This window comes from Cetorhinus maximus, chromosome 14 (assembly GCF_964194155.1).
Source record: "Cetorhinus maximus chromosome 14, sCetMax3.hap1.1, whole genome shotgun sequence".
Lineage (NCBI taxonomy): Eukaryota > Metazoa > Chordata > Chondrichthyes > Lamniformes > Cetorhinidae > Cetorhinus > Cetorhinus maximus.
This window is the reverse complement of record NC_135892.1, coordinates 22,408,984-22,433,249: the sequence shown is the minus strand read 5'-3', so window position 1 is coordinate 22,433,249 and position 24,266 is coordinate 22,408,984. Positions and strand designations below refer to the sequence as shown.

Here is a 24,266-nt window from a genome sequence, read left to right as displayed (position 1 = left end):
CAGATGTATACTTGAAAAGGAAAAATTTGAGGGTTGTGGGGAAGGAGCTGGGGGACGAGACTAATTGGATAGTTCTTTCAAATTTCCAGCATAGGCAAGATGAACTGAATGGTTGCTGAAGCAGTCATTTGACGAAAATCTTGTGTGAAAATGTGACATCCTAATGTTGTAAGGCTGGTCATGGGAATATTGTCTGTAAGGAAGAACTACCAGTTGCCACAGGAGCATGAGCCCTGAACAAAATTAGCATTATGAAATGGCTTCCAACTCACCCATTCTAAGGCAACACAGCAAAATGAAGCTGAGGGACAGCAAAAAATTATTCAGGTATCTCCCTTTAATCACCTAAAACTGTGCAGCAATTCTGTGCACTGCTTTCCTTTTAATTGCATCTTTTTAGAGGAGATTTTATCTTTCCATTTTCTCCCAGGTGTTGACTCCTGCTAGCGTATGGCTCTATAGATGTAATCAGCGGTACTTTGCACATCTGTAAGCAAGGACGAAGAAGTGCTAGAGAGTTTTACAAGGATGGGGTTGTCCCAGTGAGAACCATGCCTAATGTTGCCTTATATCCAGGAGGAGCCAAAGTGGTTTGGCATTCCACCTGCATGTCCATTGAAACCAATGGCCACCATCCCACAGATCAGAAAAACTGGCTTGCCCCACTCTGGAAATTGAACCTGTGACCTCTTGTATCGTTCAATTACAAAGTCCTTACCAGATATATTTGTGGAAAATTGATGTCACTTTCAGTTTTTTTAAACCTGTTCTGACCAATGGGAGCCTGGTAGGTGACTTGGACCTGGGGATCGTACAATTCTGTTGTACATACCAGCAGTAATATTCCTAAGGCAACCCTGGTAGTGAAATTACTGCCTTCCCTATCGCACATGCGTGCACAAAGGAGGGTCATGTTTTTGTTTAAATTCATTTTTGGGGTGTGGGCATCACTGGCAAGGCTGACATTTATTCCCCACTTCTTAATGTGCTGAGAAGGTGGGCTTTTCTTCAACTTTTGGAGTGAATTGCTGGCCGACTTGATAGGGCAATTAAGAGTCAACCATGGTGTGGAACTAGAGTTGCATACATGCCAGACTGGGTAAAGATGGCAGATTTCCTTCATTTAAAGAACATTAGTGTTCAGTTGGGATCTTGTGGTTTATAGTCCAGGCCTCTGGAAAACTATTCCAGTAACATAACCACAACACTATTGTGCCTGAGATTAGTTTAGAATGTACTGGTAAATTGCTTTGAAATTGAATACATCTCAGTAAATCCTGCATCCCTTTCTGCTTTCACATTGTGAAATGGCTGATTTTATTGCAGTAGATATGGAGTGAAAATTAGTCTTTTTAAAGCAATCTCATGTCTTGGTAACAACACTGACTGGATTTCGGTCTGCCCTATGAAAAGGGGTTATTTGGTACTGTGCTAGATTTTTTCTCTTCCCTTATCAATGAGAATAAAGAATCAAGTTTGCATGAGTTTTAGAACAAAATATTGACTTTTTACTTCAGAGGGCATATTATTGAGATTGGACAGGTGCAATGAGGGTGCAGTTCCAGGAGTGGTTTGCATTTCTCTAACCATGCTGAGATTCAAGTGGGCAAGGCATTCAAAGCTGCAACTCAAGTGAATAAAGCCATAAAAATGACAAAGGTATAGATTGTATAAGTCAAGTCTTAATGTATAAAATCTTTGTAAAACCTCAGTTGGAGTACTGTGCAGTTTTGGGCTTCACGTTATGGAAAGGATGTTGAGGCAATGGAGAAGGCACAGTGCAGACTCCCTAGAGTCCTCCCTGATATGAAGAAATGAGAAAAGAGATGGGATTATGGGGCAATTTGATGGAGGTGTTTAAAATTTTGAGGGAACGGGTCGGAATGTGTAGACTCAGCCTGTTTTCAGTGGTTCAGGGGCACAGAGTGAATGGACATTGACATGAGAGATTTTGGACAGAGAGCAGAAGTATTTTTTACATAGCTGGTGAAACTGTGGAATGTTCATGTGGAATATTAGTGATTGAAGCAGAAACTATGTAAACATTTAAGAATAAGTTAGATGGTTGAAGGAAAAATGAATAAAGGGATATTGAAACTGAGTAGGCACGTGGGATTGATTACGGCTTCTGCTCGCATGGAAGGTGAACCTCAACACGGCCTTTTTTGTGTGTTGTATTTCTACGTAGTTCTACAATCAAGTACTGCATTCATTTGGATTTAATTTAAGTTATGACAAAATGTAAGCACAAATAAAACTTCCCATAGTTTCAATCAAGGCAGATTAACATCAGTGTTTATACTTTTAATTTGGATGTAATTTAGGATTAACCTCTTTAATTGCTACCTAATTTCTATAAATTTCAATTAAACAGTGTTAAGTGGAATTATCAACTGGTTGATGCAGTGCACGATTGTGATTGATCTGGCCCACCAATCATGGAATAATTTGTAGATAATTCAATAAAGTGAGGAATGTTTCCATGGTAACTAGAAAAAACAGCTGCCCCATTGGTCCAGATCACCGTATCAGGAAGGATATATTTGCTTTGGAGTGGCTACAGTGCAGATTTACCATACCAGAATGTTACTGGGGTTTCGAAGGTTAAATTCTGAGGTCTGATTGAATTAATCTGTATTCCTTGAGATTAGAAGATTGAGGGGTAATTCATTGGGGTAGATACTGAAAAACTAGTTCCTCTGGGGGAATTGAGAGCGAGGGGACAGAATCTTAACATGTGCCTCAGGCCATTTAGGAGAAAAATCAGGAAGCAAATTTTCACACTAAAGGTACAGTTGAAATCTGGAATTCACTGGCCCAAAAAAACTAGGTCAGTTAAACTTTTAAGATTTTGCTAGATTTTTGTTAGGTAAGATTATAAAGAAATATGGAGCTAAGGGAGATAAATGGAGTTGCAACATATATATCAAAGCCGTGATCAAATTGATCGATGAAGATCTGAATGGCCTATATGGTGCTGCTCACAGATGGCCTGGGTGATGTCTAACATGACTCCCCACACCTGCATTCTGAGCCAGGAAGTATAACCCATCAAGGATGGGAGAATTTTAAAATATAATTTGCTGGACCTCCATAAGATTTAAAGGTTTATTGTAGTTTCCCTCCAGGTAGCTATTAAAGTAAATGTTGATAACTCGTCAAAATATTCAGTGAAGCGCACCCCCCACCCCCACCCCACCCACGTCGCCCCAGTTTTCCAAACGACTTCTATTATAGTTAAGTATCTAGAATGCTCCTAAAGCAGCTAGATGATTTTGCCCTGGATGCCAGTTAAACCACCTACTCACGTACCCAAGTTTTATTGGGTTAAAGAGAGGCAAGAAATTTCTGCTGCTGAACTTAACACTTGCAGCTAGCGAAGCTATACCGGTGGGGTATGGTGTATTCCCATTCACTGCCATTGCACACTCCCTTTTTGAATATATTCCTATTCAGCATATGCTGGTGAGAAGTTCCAAGCTGTTGTTGCCTATCCTCCTGAGTGCAACCCATGCTCATTAGTCATTAATTGACCAAGTAATAACTATGCGTTTGAGAGGAAGCTAAGCAGAATTTTTTGGGATGGAGCTGCTCCAAGAGGCAACCGTTGGTGCTGAAGGATTAGAATGGAGCCTTCTGTGGCAGTGCCAGGAATCCAGTACCTGTGCAAGGCCGGATTATACACCACTCAGCAGGGCACTATTAATGATTGAGTCATAGAGGTTTACAGCACAGAAAAAGGCCTTTTGGCCCATCAGAAAAAGGCCCTTTGGCCCATCGAGTCTGTGCTAGTCAAACAAGTACCTAACTATTCTAATCCCATTTTCCAGCACTAGGCCCACAGCCTTGTATGCCATGGCATTGCAAGTGCACATCCAAATACTTCTTAAATGTTATGAGGGTTTCTGTCCATACCACCCCTTCAGGCAGTGAATTCCAGATTCCCACCACCCTCTGGGTGAAAAAATTCTTCCTCACGTCCCCTCTAAACCTCCTTCCGCTTGCCTTATATCTATGCCCCCTGGTTATTGATCCCTCCACCAAGGGGAAAAATTCCTTCCTGTCTACCCTATCTATGCCCCTCATAATTTTATACACCTCAGTCATGCTCCCCCTCAATCTCCTCTGTTCCAGAGAAAATAACCCCAGTCTATCCAGTCTCTCCTCATAACTAAAACTCTCCAGCCCAGGCAACATCCTAGTAAATCTCCTCTGCACTGTCTCTCGTGCAAACACATCTTTCCTATAATGCGGATTCCAGAACTGCACACAATACACTAGCTGTGGCCTAACCAGCATTTTCTACAGTTCCAGCATAACCTCCCTGCTCTTATATTCTATGCCTCGGCTAATAAAGGCAAGTACCCCATATGCCTTCTTAACCACCTTATCTACCTGTCCCGCTACCTTAAGGGACCAGTGGAATATGCACACCAAGGCCCCTCTGACCAGGGTCCTACCATTTATTGTGTATTCCCGTGTCTTGTTTGTCCTGCCCAAGTGCATCACCACACACTTATCCGGATTAAATTCCATTTGCCACTGATCAGCCCATCTATATCCTCCTGTAATCTAAGGCTATCCTCCTCACTATTTACCACGCCACCAATTTTCGTGTCGTCCGCGAACTTACTGATCAACCCTCCTACATTCAAGCCTAAATTGTTTATATATATATACCACAAACAACAAGGGACCCAACACCATTCCCTGTGGAACCCCACTGGACACGGGCATCCAGTCATAAAAACACCCCTCGGCTATCACCCTCTGCTTCCTGCCACTCAGCCAACTCTGGATCCATTTTACCAAATTGCCTTGGATCCCATGGGCTCTTACCTTCATTATCAGTCTCCCATGCGAGACCTTATCAAAAGCCCTACTGAAATCCAAGTAGACTATGTCAAATGCATTGCCCTCATCTACACACCTGGTCACATTTTCGAAAAATTCAATCAAGTTGGTCAGGCAAGACCTCCCCTTAACAAAACCATGCTGACTGTCCTTGATTAATTCCTGCCTCTCCAAGTGTAGATTAATTCTGTCCCTCAGAATTGCTTCCAATAGTTTCCCCACCACTGAGGTTAGACTGACTGGCCTGTAGTTCCATGGTTTACCCTTCCTCTCTTCTTGAATAACGGTACCACATTGTATGTCCTCCAGTCCTCTGGCACCTCTCCTGTGGCCAGAGAGGTATTGAAAATTATTGCCAGTGCCCCTGCTATCTCCTCCCTTGCCTCACTCAACAGCCTGGGATACATTTCATCCGTGCCTAGAGATTTATCTATGTTTAAGTCCGCCAGACCACTTAGAAGCTCCACCCCTTCTATGCTAATTTCTTTAACTATATCACAGTTCTTCTGCCTGATTTCCATAACCACATCATCCCTCTCACTTGTGAACACCGACACAAAGTATTCATTTAGAACCCTACCTACATCTTCCGGCTCCAAACGCAAATTACCACTATGGTCCTTATGGGCCCTACTCTTTCCCTAGTTATCCTCTTACTCTTAATGTACTTGTAAAATAACTTTGGATTTTCCTTTATTTTACTGGCCAATGTTTTTTCATGCTCCCTTTTTGCTCTCCTAATTTCCTTTTTAAGTTCCCCTTTACACATTCTATACTCCTCTAGTGCTTCCGCTGTTTTGAGTCCTTGGTATCTGCCATAAGCCTCCCTTTTTCTCTTTATCCAATCAGGTATATCCCTCGACATCCAGGGTTCCCTGGATTTGTTGGTCCCATCCTTTATCTTTACTGGAATATGCTGGCCCTGTACTCTCCCTGTTTCCTTCTTGAATGAGTCCCAATGCTCTGACGCAGATTTACCTAAAAGTAGCTGCTCCCAGTCCACTCTGGCCAAATCATATCTGATCTTATTAAAATTGGCCTTCCCCCACTTTAGAACTCTGATTTCTGGCCCATCCTTGTCCTTTTCCATAACAACCTTGAATCTAATGGAGTTAGGATCACCATCTGCAAAATGTTCCCCCGCTGATACCTCTGTCTCTTACCCGGCTTCATTCCCTAAAATTAAATCCAGGAACGCTCCCTTTCTTGTAGGTCCTTCTACGTACTGGCTTAAAAAGCTCTCCTGGATGCATTTTAAGAATTCCGCTCCCTCTAAACCTATCACACCATGACTAACCCAGTTAATGTTGGGGAAGTTGAAACCCCACTATTACTACCCTATTATTTTTACACTTATTGACTTACCAGTGTGGCTTGTTAACTTGATTCACAAGGGCACAGGGAGAGGGATTTTGGGATTCTTTCCCATTGTTCCAGAAAATCCTGCTAGCCAATGTTCTATCATATTGGGTTGCGTGCCAACAGGACAATAAGGGGTTCCTGCTTGGCAGTGCAATTTTAGCTGTGCAAAAGACTTTCTTTCCTGGAGGGTTTTTAATCAGAAAACTATGCAAGAGGAAATTAGCTTTTTCTTGTAAAGCTTCAGAATTCTGTTTTGATTATCAGCAGGACAAACAGTTTATAGTTTGCTGCAATTCCCTGTTCATAAGCATTCCCCAAGTAATATGAGTACAAGCTGCATTCCAGATGTTGTAGTTCAGTCATATGGTGCATTCTGGACTGGGGTTCACTAGTGATGTTTGTGCTTTCGGGCATCTTTTCACCTTGTTGGGCCTCTATTCAAGCCAGACAACACTTAGGCCTATTGGCATGTTGTTGCAGAGATTGCTCATACACAGAAGAGTGTTCTAGGAGAACAGTTAATAGTTGCATTGTAAATTATTGAATGTTCATTCTGTTGGAGTATAGTACAATATCCTCAGGACATTGAGAAAGCAAGATGACAGAAGCATTTCCAAAAATATTTTGAGCAATTTCATTGGTTCCCTTTCTCCTGGAGGTTAGTTTTTAAAAAATTTGTTATTGACTTTTGATAGGCCTTTTCCCCATTTGCTCATTCCTCATTGGCAGTTTCCCTACCCTCTGGCTGCTTAAGCTTTCCTATCTGTTTGGGGCACTTCACCTCAAATATTACATTCTCTTGAATGATTTGTTGGCTATTGTATGAGTATGATATTCAAGCCAATCAGGTAAGCATTACAGACGCTTTGCAAGCGTGTGATGCTGTTAAAGGGACAAATTATTTTTCATGGATGTGTACAAGAGGCCCCATTTTTACTAGTGCAGGTAGATTATTTGGTCGCCACACACACAAATCCTGATTCCAATCCCTTGCAGGAGCTAGAGTGTGCGTTGGACTAATAATTCCCCACAGGAAGTATGATTTGTGGGTTCAAGACGGGCTTGCAAATAAAAATGACTGTCTCTTATTTTAAGGTTTCGTCTCCCTGCCCTTTCCTTTTCAAACTCCCAGATTGCTCTTGGTTTTCTTCTTATTTTGTTGTCATCTGTCAGCTGTGATCTGCTTCTGTCCTCGCAGCCTTCCAGAGTAATGAGTGCTCCTTCGACAACCCCTACAAAGGGTTTCCAAATCTAGTTGAATGCGTTCCAGAAGGGTTCAAGGCTGACGTCCCACATTCAGTCACCCTGCCCTCATGCTTCTGTCCACCCAACATGTCTATCTCATGGGGCACCACCTCCCCATGCCAATTAGAAAGCACACACATTCCTTGTTACTCGATTGGATGGTTTTTGACTTAAGTTATGCAGCTCTTTTTCCTATCTAACTAATAATCAAAAGTGTTCAATGAAAATGAAAAGGAAGCACAATGCTTCTATAATTTAGTTTCTGGTTTGCTTGTAATGGTGTCAGAGAGATTGATTAGAATTGTTTTCCTAAATGTTTCCACCTATCTACCTCCCCTCCTTTTAAGACCCTCCTCTTTAACCAAGCTTTTGGTCACCAGTCCTAATATCTCCTTATGTAACCATATGTCAAATTTTACCTGGTAATGCTCCTGTGCAGCATCTTGGGATGTTTTATTATGTTAGCCGGTCCTATGTAAATGCAAATGGTTGTAATTGTTGGAGACCCACTATAACCGTACCTCTACCATATTATTTCATGGGATTCTAATATTTAATGTCTTAACTCATTGGAAAGCCCAATAATCAGTCCTTAATTTGGCCTTTGGTTAATATATAAGCCATCCTAAAAATATTCGGGAAATGTAGACTGACATTCAAAAGCAGTTAGCTGTGAGTCTTTTCAGTCCTCAGCAGAAATAATCATGTTGAACCATATGTTAGTAGCTGTAATGAATGATTCAGTAGGTTTTATTCTGCAGCAGAGGTACCATTATCTATTAAAAGTGCTTAGCTTGTACCTCCTGTTTTAATTAGCTGTTGATCTCTTTATTCTTCCATTAATTCTGCATGATCACTGTACCTTTATTAGAAGTATTCATTTAATAGTAATAAAATATTTAAACTGCTCGGGTTTCCTTTCAAATGGCAACAGATGACAGCTATTATTTATTTCAACTATGAAGCTAGGTCAGTGAAGAAGGAACATTGAGGAAAGTCGCTGAGAAGAGATTGAAATAGTATGGTCATTTGTTGTGTACCGAGAGAGGAAATGGGGTGAGGTGAGTGATGGACGTGGGATTGCCAGAGGAGGAGGAGGAAGGCCTAAGACCAGATGGAAAGATGAAGCAGTGCGAGACTTAAATGTAACTGGATTGGATGAGGAATGGATGACTGACAGGAGATGTAGAAGGATGATTAAGCCAACATTGTGGTTACCCCAGACAAAATGGGAGAAGCCAAAAGATGACAATGAAACTAGGACTCTAATCTTTGCAGGACAGATGGTATACTTTTGTTTGGTTTGCAAAAATAGTATCAAAATTTGCCATGGACTACATGGCTGAAATGCCATGTCTGTAATCTCCATTGTGGTTATGTCCTTGTTGAATTCATTATTCTGGTTGTGAGGATACAATTATCGAACTAGGCATAAAATATCCAGTCTTCTGAAATCTAAGAGTAAATCAACAGATAAGGCTTGAGGTTACAAAAATAATAAAATGTCAAAACTAAAGGCTCTGTATCTGAGTGCACATAGCATTTGAAACAAAACAGATGAACTTATAGCTCAAATAGAAATAAATAAGTACAATCTGACAGCTATTACAGCGACATGGCTTCAGGATGACATAGATTGGGACTTGACTATTGAAGGGCACATGACATTTAGGAAGGACAGGAAGCTAGGAAGAGGTGGAGGGGTGGCTCTGTTAATTAATGATGGTATTAGCACAATATAAAGAGATGACCCAAGTTCGGGAAATCAGGACGTAGAAGCGATTTGGGTAGAGATGAGAAATGATAAAGACAAGAGTCACTTGTGGAAGTGGTGTATAGGCCCCCTAACAGTGGCCACATGTAGGACAGGATATAATGGAAGAAATAATGAGAGCTTGTCAGAAAAGCATGGTGATGATCATGGGGAATTTTAATCTACATGTAGACTGGAAAAATCAGATGGGCAAAGGTAGCTTAGATGAGGACTTCATAAAATGCTTTCGGGATAGTTTCTTAGAACAGCACATTCTAGAGCCAACTAGAGAGCAGGCTATACCAGACCTAGTATTGTGCAACGAGATAAGATTAATTAATGACCTCAGAGTGAAGGCATCCCTAGGTAGCAATGATCATAAAATGATTGAATTTTACATACATTTTGAGGAAGAGAAGAGTGGATCTAAGACCAGTATTTTAAACTTAACTAAGGGCAATTAAATTAAATAAGGGCATGAAAACAGAGTTAGCTAAAGTGAACTGGAAAATTAGGTTAAGGTATAGGTCAGGAGAAATGGATTTAAGGGGCTATTTCAGAATACACAGAATAGATACATTCCAACGAGAAAGAAATTCCAAGGGGACAACCCACCATCTGTGGTTAATTTAAAAAATAATAAAGATAGTTTCAATCTTAAAAGAAAAAGCATATAATTGCGCAAAGATGGGTGGCAGGTCAGAAGATTGGACAGACTATTAAAAACAGCAAAAAAACAACCAAAAGATTGATAAGGAAGGAAATATTTGAGTACAAGAGAAAGCTAGCTAGTAATATAAAAACAATAGTATGAGTTTCTATAGCTATTTTAAAAAGAGATAACAAAGTGAGCATTGGTCCAAAAGAGAACAAGTGCGGGGAATTAATAATGGAAAATAAGGAGATGTCAGATGAATTGAATCAGTATTTGCATCGGTCTTCACTATAAAGGATACAAGTAACACCCCAGCAATAGCTGTTAATCAGGAAATGGAAGGAGAGAAGAACTCAAGAAAATTGCAATCATGAAGGAAGTGGCACTGAGCAAATTGTTGGAGCTGTGAACTGACAAGTCCCTGGGTCCTGATGAGGGTCTTAAAAGAAGTGGCTAGTGAGATAGTTGATGCCTTGGTTTTAATTTTTCAAAATTCCCTAGATTCGGGGAAGGTTCCATTGGGAAAATAGCAAAGGGAGGGAGACAAACCAGGAAACTACAGGCTGGTTAGCTTAACATCTGTCTTAGGGAAAATGCCAGAAGCTATTACTAACGGCGTTATAGCAGGCCATTTAGATAAATTCAAGGTAATCAGACAGAGTAAACATAGTTTTGTGAAAGGGAAATCATGTTTAACCAATTTATTGGAGTTCTTTGAAGAAGTAACATGTGCTGTGGATAAAAGGGAACTGATGGATATACTGTACTTAGATTTCCAGAAGGCTTTTGATAAGGTGCCACAACAAAGGTTATTGTGGCAATAAAAGTTCATGGTGTAGGGGGTAACGTATTGGTATGGATAGCAGATCTGGTTGGCAAGATGTAACGAGTGGTGTGCCACAGGGACCAGTGCTGCGGCCGAAACTTTTTACAATTTATTTAAATGACTTGGATGAAGGAACTGAAGATATGGTTGCTAAATTTGCTGATGATACAAAGATAGGTAGGAAAATAAGTTGTGAAGAGAACATAAGGAGGCTACAAAGGGACATGGATAGGTTAAGCAAGCGGGCAAAGATCTGGCAAATGGAGGATAATGTGGGAAAATGTGAATTTGTCCATTTTTGGCAGGAAGAATAAAAAAGAAGCATATTAATGAAATGGTGAGAGATTGCAGAATTCTGAGATGCAGAAGGATCTGGGTGTCCTAGTGCATGAATCGCAAAGGTTAGTATGCAGGCACAGCAAGTAATTAGGAAAGCCAGTTGAATGTTATTGTTTGTAGTGAGGGGAATTGAATACAAAAGTAGGGAAGTTATGCTTCAGTTATACAGGACGTTGGTGAGACCACACCTGGAGTACCGTGTACAGTATTGTTCTCCTTATTTAATGAAGAATGTAAATACGTTGGAAGCAGTTCAGAGAAGGTTTACTAGACTATTCCTGGAACGGGTGGGTTGACTTATAAGGATAGGTTGGACAGGCTAGGCTTGTATCTGCTGGAGTTTAGAAAAGTAAGAGATTTGATTGAAACACATATGATCCTGAGGAGCCTTGACAGGGTGGATGTGGAAAATATGTTTCCTCTCATGGGAGCATCTAGAATTAGGTGTCACTGTTGAAAAATAAGAGGTCCCATTTAAGACAGAGAAGAGTTTTTTTCTGAGAATCTTGAGTATTTGGAACTTTCTTCCTCATTAGGTGGTGAAGCAGAGTCTTTGAATATTTTTAAGGCAGAGCTAGACAGATTCTTGATAAGCAAGGAGGTGAAAGGTTATCGAGGGTAGGCGGGAATGTGGAGTTGAGGCTACAATTAGGTCAGCCATCAGCTTATTGAATGGCAGAGCATGCTCAAGGGACCGAGTAGCCTACTCTTCCTAATTCATATGTTCCAACCCTCAGCGTACTTTTCTTGTCAACAGTCCTGTTAATATAGCGTAGCTCATAATGATTGTGCTCTGTTGCCATAATTGACATAATGCTATGTTCTTCAGGTTATGTGCAATTTTAGTTTAAAAATTGAATTGGTATTTCACTATCAGTTTGATTTGAGTAATGTTATCGGTTCTTGGGCACCATTAAATATGAACTGTAGGTTATGGGTATGCTCTTTGAAGTTGGCTCAGTTGGTAGCATTCTCTTGCTCAAGTCAGAAAATTGTGGGCCTAAACAACATTTCAGAATTTGAGCACATAACTTAGACTAACCAGTCCAATATAGTAAACAAGGAGGTAATAGTGTGTCACAGGTGCTGTCTTTCAGAGTAGATTAAATCCAAACCCCATTTGTCTGTCCCAGCATTCAGGTGAAAAACAAAGAGCTCATGCCATATTTGAAGAAAGGCCAGGACAGCAATCCTCCTTCAACCAGCTTCTTCAATTAGGCTTGCAATTTGGCATTTTTTTATTCTTAGGATGTGAACGTCACTGGCAAGTCCAGCATTTGTTTCCAGCTGCTATATTTGCCTCTCTAACATCAGTTGTTCCATTTCAAAGTCAGTCATTGTTTATGAAGTTCTTGAGATGTTTTGAGGCCTGTCAATGTGTAATCAAGCTTTTTATTCTTATTGATTCCTACCAGGCACGTGCTGAGGAGCAGCCAATCACATGCATGATTCAACAACTTTAACCATAGTCTTGATTTGCAGGCTGTTGCTCCGTGGCTCCCAGGCCTGCCTTCCCATCCTAAGTGTTTTCTCCTGCCCCAATTGCTGATCACAAAGTTTCGGTGGCTTCTGGCTGTTGGTTGAGCAATAGCTTATATTTTACATATGTATACACTTGATGTTATTTATGTAAATTATTATGCAAGTAGTTTTTGTGCTGAAAACGTATTTTGGAACGTTTTGCACGGTAACCTTTCCAGTCTCATTCTCCTCAGTATTTACCCCCAAGCATCTGCCTTGAGCTCAGGTGCCTTGTTTTCCTCTAGAGACTTACACTTTTGAGTTCTGCAGAAACAAAATTTAATTGTGCAGTAGTCCAAACGCAAGTCAGGAGAGGGATTTGGTGGCTCTGAGACCAATGAAAGGGAAGAGGTGAGCATTCTAAAACTGGGAAATGGGAATACAGTTATTGGAAACGAGGGGGGAGAGGGGGCAGAGCGAAGTAAACATAGGCACACAGGGATTTCTAGGCAATAAAGACCAAGATCCATCTAGTTTCCCTTCTAGTAACCTAGTAGTCACATGAATCAACAATAATGGAGTTGTTGGACTCATCATGACAATCAACCTCTACAAAGTGATACAGAAAGAAGAAACTGTGGAGCAGGTAAATAGAGAATACCATAAGATGAGGTTGAGGAGATGAGGGGAGAAAAATAAAATAGGAGGAAGGTACTGGACAGGAAAGAAAAACTAGGAAAGAGCTGACACCATTCTTGAGCAAACTTTTGAAATCTGTTTGAAACTTGACATGTTTAAAATCTACTGAGCATTCAGGGAGGAGCATTATTTTGACAAAAGCAGAGTTGTAGCTTCCAATTTCAATCAATCAGTTTATTCTCTCTCATCCTTTGAGTATGGCATGCTCTGCAGTGTTGGAAAAGTGGCCAGTGATTTCTGGTTGCAGGTGATGGAACATTCAGAGATTGCGCTGCAACATTTTGACATACCTATTGATTGTTTCAGATCTATAGGTACCTACCTGGCTTTGACTGGTTCTTCCTGGATCCAATCACCGAGAGTGGTATTATATTCCCAAGCGATGAGAAGTAAGTCAGTTATTTTTAAGAGCACTTCAAAGTACTGTTGATTTTTTAAAAAAAATTTGGCCATTTGCAATACCATTTGTTCCACTGTAGAATTTATATTAATATATTTCCTGTGACCCTCCCATAATAATCAGATTGATTTTAATAGATTTGCTGCAGTGTTGATACATTCTAGCACTGATGGGAATATTTACATCTAGTGTCAGCTTTGGTTCAGTTGGTAGCACTCGCCTTTAAGTCAGAAGGTTGTGGACCCCACTCCAGAGACTTGCGCACATAATTCAGGCTGACGCGCCAGTGTAGTACCAAGGGATTGCTGTACTGTCAGAAATACTGTTTTTTGGATAAGACCTGGCACTATTTGTGGAAGGGCACATTGCTGTTTGTAAGATCTTGCTATGTCCAAACTGGCAGCCGCTTTTTCGAATTACAACAATGACTGCACTTCAAAAGCACTTTGTTAACTGCTTAGGGCATCTTGAGGATATGAAAAATCCTGCATAAATACAATTCTTTTTTTCTTTTACATCCATTTGAAGCCAGCTGCTGATTGCACAATATTCCAACCACTTCAGGTTGTTGATTTAACTCGATTGCTCAATAAACTTATCTTTTCCATGTATATGTAATTTGGTGGCATTTATGTAAATTACTAAGCGGGTATTTTCTTATTATGCTAAAAACCTAGTTTAAAATTCTTGCCTGTCAAGTTTTCCTAGTTTAAGCATGAATTTCATTTTATTAATTTTTCAGCAATAAAACACAAAAATCAACTAGATATCTCTGAAGCTTCAGGAGTCAGCAATCTTTTCTGTCCACATATCCTGTCCCTGAAAACCCACGTTGCTGAAGATTTGTGCTCAGCAAGCACTCCTTGGTTCATTCTTCTCCCATTTTCAAAATGGATACCACACCTGCTGTTTTCTTCAGTAGCAAAAGTTCTTGAGTGAATCTTTTTAGTTGCCAAACACCAGCATTGTCCCTGGTTTTACCTGATCAAAGGAGTTTTAATGTTGGCTCATAATGTTTTACTCGGCGTTTATTATAATTTCCATTAAATGTAAAAATAACTCCAATAAATGATGCATCTCCTGCCCTGAAACTTTTCCAGGGGCAGATTTTTCATTGGAACTGTTGTTTTCACAATCCATCATCACATAACGTTGTGAAATGTAAAGCTATTTTTTTTTTTTGGAGGACTCTTGAGATGATGTCAAAGGTGCAAAGAGGTCTCCTTAAAGACTGGATGCTTTGCTTGACTCCGCTCTACTGGCAGGAGTCTCTTTGGAATTGGGTCTGCAGTCTAAATGTAAAAATAGGCACAAACAGGCTTAACTTGATAGCTCAGTGAGTGACAGTGCTCAAGGAACAGCTGAACCTAACAGACTGCTGAACTCTACTGAGGTAGTAGATCTCTGCTGGCTCTAAACTCTAGAGTTAGCACAAGTGCCTGAGTTAGGAAGAGGAATTTGATCAAGTTTCCAAGGTTGACAAATATCCATTGGCCACCGCTGGAATTGAATGAGGATACGACTGGCAATAGGCAAATATCACACTGCTTTCAATGCTGAGGCCCACTCCTTGAGAGAGAAAGAAAGATTTGTATTTATTTGGCCTTTTAAAATCTCAGGCTGTCCTAAAGTGCTTCAAGTGTAGTTACTGTTGTAATATAGGGAAATGCAGCAGCGCATTTGCAAACAGTAAGGTTCCACAAACAGCAATGATACAATGACCAGATTATCTGTGCCAGTGATGTTGGTTGAGGATTCATTTTTGGCTAGGACACCAGGGGGAACACCCCCCACATGTCATTGAAGTGGTGTTGTGGGAACCTTTACGTTCTCTTGGGAGTACCGAGAGAACCTTGGTTTAACATCTCACCTGAAAGGAGGCACCCCTGACAGTGCAGCACTCCCACCATATTTCACCAGAGTGCCAGCACAAAATCACAGAGTTGGAGTAGAGCTTCAAATCACAACCTCTGACTCGGGTGAGTCACGACTGAGCTGTACTGAGCCACGACTAACGCTAAGGTACCAGAGAATCTTTAAAGTTATTTCTCAGGAGAGAAAGTGAAAAATAGCACCATGTCAAAGGGCGAGGCTGGATGGTTGGGGGTGGGGTGAGGTGGGGGGTGGCGATGTGAAATGGGAAGCTCTTGCTGTATAGAAGGACATTATCGTCTAGTTCAGAATTGACCAATTTCAAAGCTGTTGGTTGGCTCAGAATAGTGGAGCATGACTGGAGAGAATGCACCAGGTTCTTGTCCCAAAGCCTTTCTGTCAGTTCTTCCACCATGATTGTGATAGATGATCATCTAATATTAATGCAAATCTCAATCTTTATTTATTGGGTCTGACTCAATATGGTTAATACGGTGGATTTTATTGTTTAAGGGAGCTTGTCTCAGTTGATATCTGTCTTGTCTAAATCAAAGCTGTAGGTCAAAGCCAGATTCGAGGTTGGATTTGAACTTGCCTAACCTGCCGGGAGCTTGGGAGGGGGGTGGGGTGGGGAATCCCACAAGTCAATGTTCCCCAGTGCACAGTGGCATTTTAACTCCGTGCTGTGCGTGATGTCACCAAGTTTGCTATCTGGAAGCCAACCTGATAGGCTCGGCTTCCATTCGGATGGGAAACATTCCGGAGGAGGTCGCAGGGCAAGGTAGGTTTGCACGCTGGGGTGCTTAGAGGCTGTGGTGAGGGGTGGAATCAAAGATCTTGGCCAGTGGGGAGGGAAATCAGTGGCCTGGGGAAGGGAGTCAAAGGCTGGTGGGCATGGAATGAGAGGCCTCAGGGGTAAAATAGAGTCTTCATGGGGAAGGTCAGTGGGAGATCGAAAGGGTCCGAGGAGTTTCTGATTGAGGAAGGTTGTCTAGGCAGCAAATGCTGGCCTTGTCAGCGATACCCACATACCATGAAAAAATTTTTTTTAAATGGGGCAGTAGTTTGCAAGGACGTTGGAGTCAAGAGGTTTTTTTTAGGAGGGGGTTATTACGGCATATTTAAAGGGAAGAGGCACAATACCTGAAGAGAGATCAGCATTAACAATCTCAGCCAACGGGATCAGGAGGGAAAGTTGGGTGGTCCGCAGTTTAAAGGGGATGAGGTTGAGGGAACATGAGGTGGGTCTCATGGACAAGATGTGTTCAGAGAGGGCATGAGGGGAGGTAGGAGAGAAACTGGAGAAAGGTGCGGGTTTGGGGCTAGGGCAGGGGCTAACAGGAGGCAAGACGATAGAAGAGTGGGGTCTATGAGGGTTAAAGAGAAAAAAGTAGAAAAAAGAGAAGTGGAGATTGACTGATAGATCGGGTCCAGCGTGGGAGTCAAAATGTGCACGCAGTTGGAATCGGGAAGATGGCTCAAGTTACATAGGCATTGGTTACCAAAGATTAGGATACGTAAAAACCTGATATTAAATGGGAAATAGATTGGAGATAATAAAAAGGAGTAAAAGTCAGAGGTCCCATAGTGGGGTAATGATGATGTTGGTAGGATGGATTTAGCATGGGAAAGTCACTGAACTGTGGTCATGGAGAGATGGTAAATATACATTGTCTGGATTGGGGTAATTTCACCCTACGGTAAGAGTTTCATTCACAGCACATTAAACCTTATTGCTTTCCTGTTCTAATCCTGTTGACCATTTTCTCCCCTCAGCTAACCTGATGCGATTACAGAAAGTCACGTTCTCTTAACTGTGCAATTTCCATTTTGAGTGTGGCACTTAAAAGACTATTTAAAACTAAGCAAAAATAAGAGAACCTGGTCAAAAATGTTGTTTCTGTCACTCACTTAACTGCATGTCCTGGTTTGCTCAATTGTGTCTTAACTATCTTGCTCCTTTATTTTTCCTTCAGTGTGCGGCATATCACCTGTCCATTGCTGATTCTTCATGCTGAAGATGATGCCGTCATTCCCTTTCACCTGGGAAGAAAGGTGTGTCAAATTCAAGATTTTGATTTAGGTCCAGTGAGGTTTTTAATAATTCCGGGCTTAGAACCTGTTTTCTGATATTAAACTGATGCCAACTGTCGCTCAGCACACTCACTTCTGAGACTCAAGGTTGTGGCTTCTCATCTCACTGCAGAGACTTGAACACATAATCCAGGATGACATTCCCAGTGTAGTGCTGAGGCAGTGCTGCACTATTGGAGGTGCCACCTTTTGGATGAGATGTCAAACTACAGCCCTGCCTGCCCTCTCAGGTGGAAGTAAAAAGAATCCCATGCAATTACTCAAAGGAAGAGTTTTCCCCAATGTCCTGGACAATATTTATCCGTCAACCAACATTTAAACAGGGAACCTGGTCATTATCACAGTGTTCTTTGTGGGAGCATGCTGTGTGCAAATTGGCTGCCATGTAATCCTGCAAAAGTGAACATGCTTCAAAAATACTTCATCAGCTGTAATATGCTTTGGGAAGTCATGAGGTTGCAAAATACTTAAGTTTGTCATTTTTTTTATCTAAATGTAAATTCTTTATTAAAATTAATTAAGATGAGTTAATTAAGTTACTACTTGCACTTATGTACCTGCTGCTAATCAGATTTCCAGTAAAATTTCCAAAAATAAATGCTAAGAAAAATAAAATCATTCACAGTTTAAACAGTTGGAAAAGATGCCTCAGAGATTGTAGTTGCACATGAAATAGAGGCAGCTACAGCTATTTTTAATTCATCCCCATTTGGAAAGCCTCATCCACTGGGACTAGTTAGAGTGCATTCTGTAGCATTTGTCCGGAGCATTTGATTTGCCTGAGTTGCACTGATTTTCAGTGATTTCAAAATAACTTTAATATCCAAAATAGGAGTTTGACCTGTGATGGAGTTACTGTATCCAATTCTGGACATTGAATGTTTGAAAGGATGTGAGACTATGAGAAGGTACATGGGAGATTTATTGGAATGGTTCCACAGATAAGGAATTTTCTTAGGCAGTCACTTGGGATTGAGGATGACTTCCTTCCACTCCCGTTTGATGGGTTCTGAGATGGTTGATAAGTTCAATGTGCAATCTGCAGACTCTGCCACATGCTTGGACGGTTGGGTGGTTGAGGTGTTTGGAAGTTTTTGTGCTCTCTCCTATGTCTTGACTTCACCTTTGCTTTTCTCAGTGAAGTCTCTCGGTGTGTTCGGTGCTTTCCTGAATAAACTTTCTCTATTTTGTTGAGTCACAAGCCAGAGACTCCCATGAGTCGGCGGGAATGTTCAACCTCATGAGGGATGCTTTGAGGGCATCCCTAAAGCATTTCCGCTGTTCCCCTGGGAGTCTCCTGCTGTGACTGAGTTGTGAGTAGAACAGTTGCTTTGGGAGTCTGGTATCAGGCATACGAATAGCATGCCTGTTAATAATAAGGAATGCAGATAAACAATACAGTTACATTGATAGCCTGGAGAAGTTGTGGTTGTTTTCCTTAGAGCAAAGAAGGCTAAGAGGAAATTTAATAGAGGTGTTTAAAATTGTGAAGGGCTTGGAAAGAGTAGATAAAGAGAAACTCTTTCTGCTGGCTGAAGGCTCATAACCAGAGGGCACAGATTCACGGTAACTGGCAAAAAAAACCAGAGGCAACATGAGAAGACTTGTAATGCAATGGGTGTCTGATAGGGTGCTGGAAACAGATTCAACTGTAGTCTTCAAAAGGGAATTGGATAAATACTTGAAGGAAAAAATTGCAGGGAAATGGGGTAAGAGCAGGTGAGTGGGTCTAACTGGGTTGTTGACCGAAAGAGCCAGCACAGACTCAATGTCCAAATGGTCTCCTTCTGTGTGGAACTATTTTCTGATTTTAATCATTACTTATTGAATGGAGCAGCAACACTGAACCAATCATGATGGCTTGACTTCCCCTGCCCTACCATGTTCCCAATCCCAGTTGTAGGAAAAATCTTAAGGCTAGGGTTGCAGCCCTCCAGGGTTAGCTTAGAGTTTCCAGGAATTGAAGATTAATTCCAGGATGCTGCTGTGAGCAACCCTAGAGAAAATAAACATTGGATGTTTAAATAAAAGAAATATTCAAGCACTTATGTTTATTGGTTATGAAACAATTTGAGGTGGAGAAAATGAGAGGACAGTTTGCAGCAGAAGGTCATGTGATGAAACCTCCATGAACCATTCAATGAAAGTTAGGAACCCTAGTAAAGGCCAGTCCACCTCCCATCAGGTAGGGGAATATTATCAGTAGCTATTCCTAAGCCACATTCATTCATTCTTCAGTGGCTACTCAAAATCAGCTTTATCAAAGGCTCAAATATTGGCTGCCTCCCCACCCTTTCGGTCATAGGTAAGATCCAGTGAAAGAGATTAGAGGAGATCAGGGAAACTGGTGGAAAGTAAAAAAATTTCAAACATTCAGAGCTTTTATATTACAAGGTTATCTGCAATTTAAAAAGAGGAAGCAAAGCATTTTGCAATAATCATTCACTCCAATGTTAAAAGCATAGTTGTGAGAGTACTCCCTCCCTTCACCGTTGATGCACGGTGGCAGCAGTGTGTACAATCTACAAGATGTACTGCAGAAACTCACCAAGGCTCCTTGGACAAGCACCTTCCAAACCCATGACCATTACCATCTAGAAGGACAAGGGCAGCAGATAGATGGGAACACCACCATCTGGAAGTTCCCCTCCAAGCCACTCACCACCCTAACTTGGAAATATATCGCCGTTCCTTCACTGTCGATGGGTCAAAATCCTGGAACTCCCTCCTCAACAGTACTGTGGGTATACTTACACCACAGGGACTGCAGCAGTTGAAGAAGGCAGCTCACCATCACCTCAAGGGCAATTAGGGATGGGCAGTAAATGCTGGCTCAGCCAGCGAAGCCCATGTCCCATAAGTGAGTAAAAAAAAAATCATAGAAGAGCGGAGCACAGAAGGGGACCATTCAGTCCATTGAATCTGTGCCACAGCGATCCTGTTTGTCCCACTTCCTTGCTCTTTCTCCATATTACTGCAAGTATTTATCCAATTTTGCTTTGAAAGCTCATGATTTTGGCTGGGATAAGTCTGGAAGAGCTAATGAGGGGAAAAGGAGGGAAAATACCCTAAAAAAGGTCAACATGAATAATGAGAGATTCCCAAAAGAGGTCACATGTGCAATAAGCATCACCAAGTCTGTGGACCAGAACATGTTGATTTGCATTCAGATTGTACATATGTTGTGTTCTCAGTCTGATACTGTATGCATACAAAAGACTGAATGCTGATAGCCACTGTGGAGGTGCTTAATAAAGCATTGAATGAGTTTTACCAGCACTATGTTACCTGAGCTGACTTTTAGTCCAGTACAATCTTCTTCATTCTGCACCCTCAACACATCACTTGAGCAGGCCCTGGTATGGGGTATAGGCTGTCTTCATGTAATAACAAAAACTTTTGAAAGCGATGATCTTTCTCAGTTCTGTGAGCATTTAAAACTTTTTGTTTCTCCACAGCTTTATGACATTGCATTGTTGCAGAGTAGTAGGAGAGTGCAATTTATTCCCTTCCACAAAGACCTTGGCTACAGGCACAAGTACATATACAAGAGCCCACAGCTCCCTCAAATATTAAGGTAAATGTACTCTTGTCTTCTAACAGTAATGTGCTCTCACTGTTCCACTTCTGTCTGTCCCAGTGCAGTTGCTACATCTCCTGTTTTATTAGATAAGGATATCATGGGACATTCAGCTAAGGTGGGTAAATGGAGTTCAGGTACAGATCATCTTTGTTGCTCATCCCTGATTGTCCTTGAAAAGGTGGTGGTGAGCCACCTTCTTGAACTGTTGCAGTCCGCCTGGGCCTAGGTACACCTAGTTATACATTAGGAAGGGAATTCCAGGATTTTGATCAAGCAACAATGGATGAATGGCAATATAGTTCCAAGTCAGGAAGATAAGTGCTTGGTGGGGAACTTGCAAGTGGTGGTACTCCCATGAATCTGCTGCCCTTGTCCTTCTAGGTGCTAGAGGTCATGGGTTTGGAAAGTGCTGTTGAAGGAGCCATGGTGAGTTGCTGCATTGCATCTTGCACTGTGTGTCAGTGGTGGATGGAGTGAATGTTTAAACTGCTGATAAATCGGGCTGCTTTGTTCTGGATTGTGTCAAGCTTTTTGAGTGTTGTTGGAGCCACACTCGTCCAGGCAAGTGGAGAGCATTTCATCACACTCCTGAATTGTGCATTGTAGATGATGGACAGGTTTTGGGGAGTCAGGAGGTGAGTTACTCTGTGCAAAATTCCCAACTTCTGACCTGCCCCTGCAACCACAGTATTTATATGGCAGGTCCAGTTAAGTTTCTGGTCAATGGTAACCCCCAGGATATTAATAGTGGGAGATTCAGTTATGGTAATGCTGTTGAAGGTCAAGGGGAGATGGTCATTGCCTGGCACTTGTGTGGCACAGATGTTACTGGCCACTTAGCCCAAGCCTGAATGTTGTCCAGGTCTTGCTGTGTATGGGCACAGACTGCTTCAGTATCTGAGCTCATCAGGTCCTGGCGATTTGTCGGCTCCAAGTCCCTCCAGTTTCTCTTTTTCTCTGCTGATATTAGTTACTCATATCAATAGGTTCCTCACTATTATTAGCCCCTTGGTTACTGTCTATTTCTGGTATGTAATTTGTGTTCTCTGCTGTGAAGACAGATGCAAAACTTGTTCAAGATTTCTGCAATTTCCTCATTCCCCATGGATCAACATTTGCTTCAGCTACTCCCCTCCTTATATACTTACAAAAGCTCTTATAACCTGTTTCTATATTCCTTATTGACTGCCCTATGCTGGTTTCTAAAACACTCAATTTTCTGACTTTTTACCATTCTTCACAACATTGTAAGCCTCTTCTTTTAATCTAATTGTATCCTTAACTTTCCTAGTAGGCCATGAATGGATATTTCTCACTGAGTTTTTGTTCTTTGAAGGAACAATTTTTTTTGGACATTTTGAATTTCTTGTTTAAATATTTTCCATTGTTTATTTGCCACCTTAGTTTTTAGTCTATTTATCCAAACAACCCCTCTCCTCGTATGTATGTAATTGGCTTAGTTTAAGTTTAAGATTCTTGTTCTGGCCTCGCATATGTCGCTCTCAAACTTAATGTACAATTCAATTGTATATGATCACCTTTTCCCAGTAAATCTATAACTAATTAACCCTTCCTGATTACGCAATACTAGATGTAAAATAGCTTCGTTCCTACTTGGATGCACTATGTGTTGATCTAGGAAGCTGTAATGAAAGCATTCTACAAACTCATCTTCCAGACTAAATTTGCCCATTTGATTTGTCCACTCTGTATAAACATTAGTCTCCCACGATTATTGCATTGCCTTTATTACAAGCTCCAATTTCTTGCATAATGCTCAGCCCAACGGTATAACTACTGTTCAGGGCCTTAACTACTTTCATCAGTGTTCTTCATCTCCATCCATACTTACTCTACTTCCTGATCTTTGAATCAAGATCCTTTCTTACTACTGTCCCTATATCATTCTTTATTATCAAAACTACTACACCCCCTTTTCAATTCTCCATCTTTTTGAAATGTTATGTACCCTGAAACATTACTTTCTCAATCTGAGTCATCTTGTAACTGTCTCTGTAATGGTGATTATATACACAGACATAAGAATTAGGAGACGGGTTGGGCCACTCAGCCATTTGAGCCTGCCCTGCTATTCAATAAGATCATGGTTGATCAAACTGTAACCTGCTGCCTACCCCCGATAACCTTTCACCCCCTTGTTTATCAAGAATCTATCTATTTCTGCCTCGAAAACATCAAAAGACTATGCTTACACTGCCTTTTGAGGAAGGAAACTCCAAATACTCTCCACCCTCTGAGAGAAAAAAAGTCTTCTAATTCCTGTCTTAAATGGGCAAAAATCCTATCAAATCGACTTTTTATCTCTTAACTGTACAACTAGTTCATCCAACTTGTCACAAATTCTACATGTATTCAGATAAAGAGACTTTAATTTTATTTTTTTAACCACTATCCTTTGTGTGGACTTTATTTGCTGATGCACTATTTACCATTGTAGCCATTGGTTATCGCAGCAGCTTGGCAACAGGTGCCAGTGCCAAAACCCACAATGACACATGGCAATTTCATGTGCGGCACTTGTGGCAGAACCTTTCTCTCAAAGATTGGCCGCTTCAGCCATCAGCAAAAATGTGCCATTTGAAGCCACCCCATCTGAAATGGATTTGTTTGTTTTGTGTCCATCTTTTATAGACGGAAGAATGCTAAAAAAAAATTACCATTTAAATTTTCTGTTCCTTCTTGTCCCACTCCACTTGTCTTTAACCACAGTGCTCTATTGCCTCAGCTTTTCTTTTTGGATTTCTAAATCTCCCTTCACATGACCCCTTCCCTTTTTACTTTAAAGTTACGTGATTCGCCAGGACACTAATGCCAGCCTGGTTTAGGTGGAGTCCATTCCAACAATATTACGATCCAGTTAAGTGGTGAAGCAGGCTTGAGGGACTGAATGGCCTATTCCTGATCTTATGATCCTCAAATTACTTCTCCTATCCCCTCAAGGTCACTTCTGCAGGATCCTATCCATTGATGATCTTCTATTAATCATTCATCAGCACAGGCCATCTTCACAGCTGGTTGGGTCTGTGTGTGACTATGAGAATTTCCTAGTGACCTCTGACCTAAAAATGTTTGAAATGATTGGAGTTTGCACAAAGAGCTTAA

The 24,266-nt window shown here is 41.2% G+C and overlaps 1 protein-coding gene across 3 annotated transcripts in view; it reads left to right on the top strand.

The window, feature by feature from the left end:
- Positions 1-24,266, top strand: part of abhd12 (abhydrolase domain containing 12, lysophospholipase) — a 142,806-nt gene that overhangs the window by 113,777 nt on the left and 4,763 nt on the right. For all 3 annotated transcript variants that reach the window (XM_078556651.1, XM_078556652.1, XM_078556650.1), the window contains 3 exons: positions 13,501-13,583; positions 17,443-17,521; positions 21,019-21,137. In XM_078556651.1, coding sequence (XP_078412777.1) covers positions 13,501-13,583; positions 17,443-17,521; positions 21,019-21,137 — 281 coding nt within the window. The remainder of the gene's footprint in view (positions 1-13,500; positions 13,584-17,442; positions 17,522-21,018; positions 21,138-24,266) is intronic.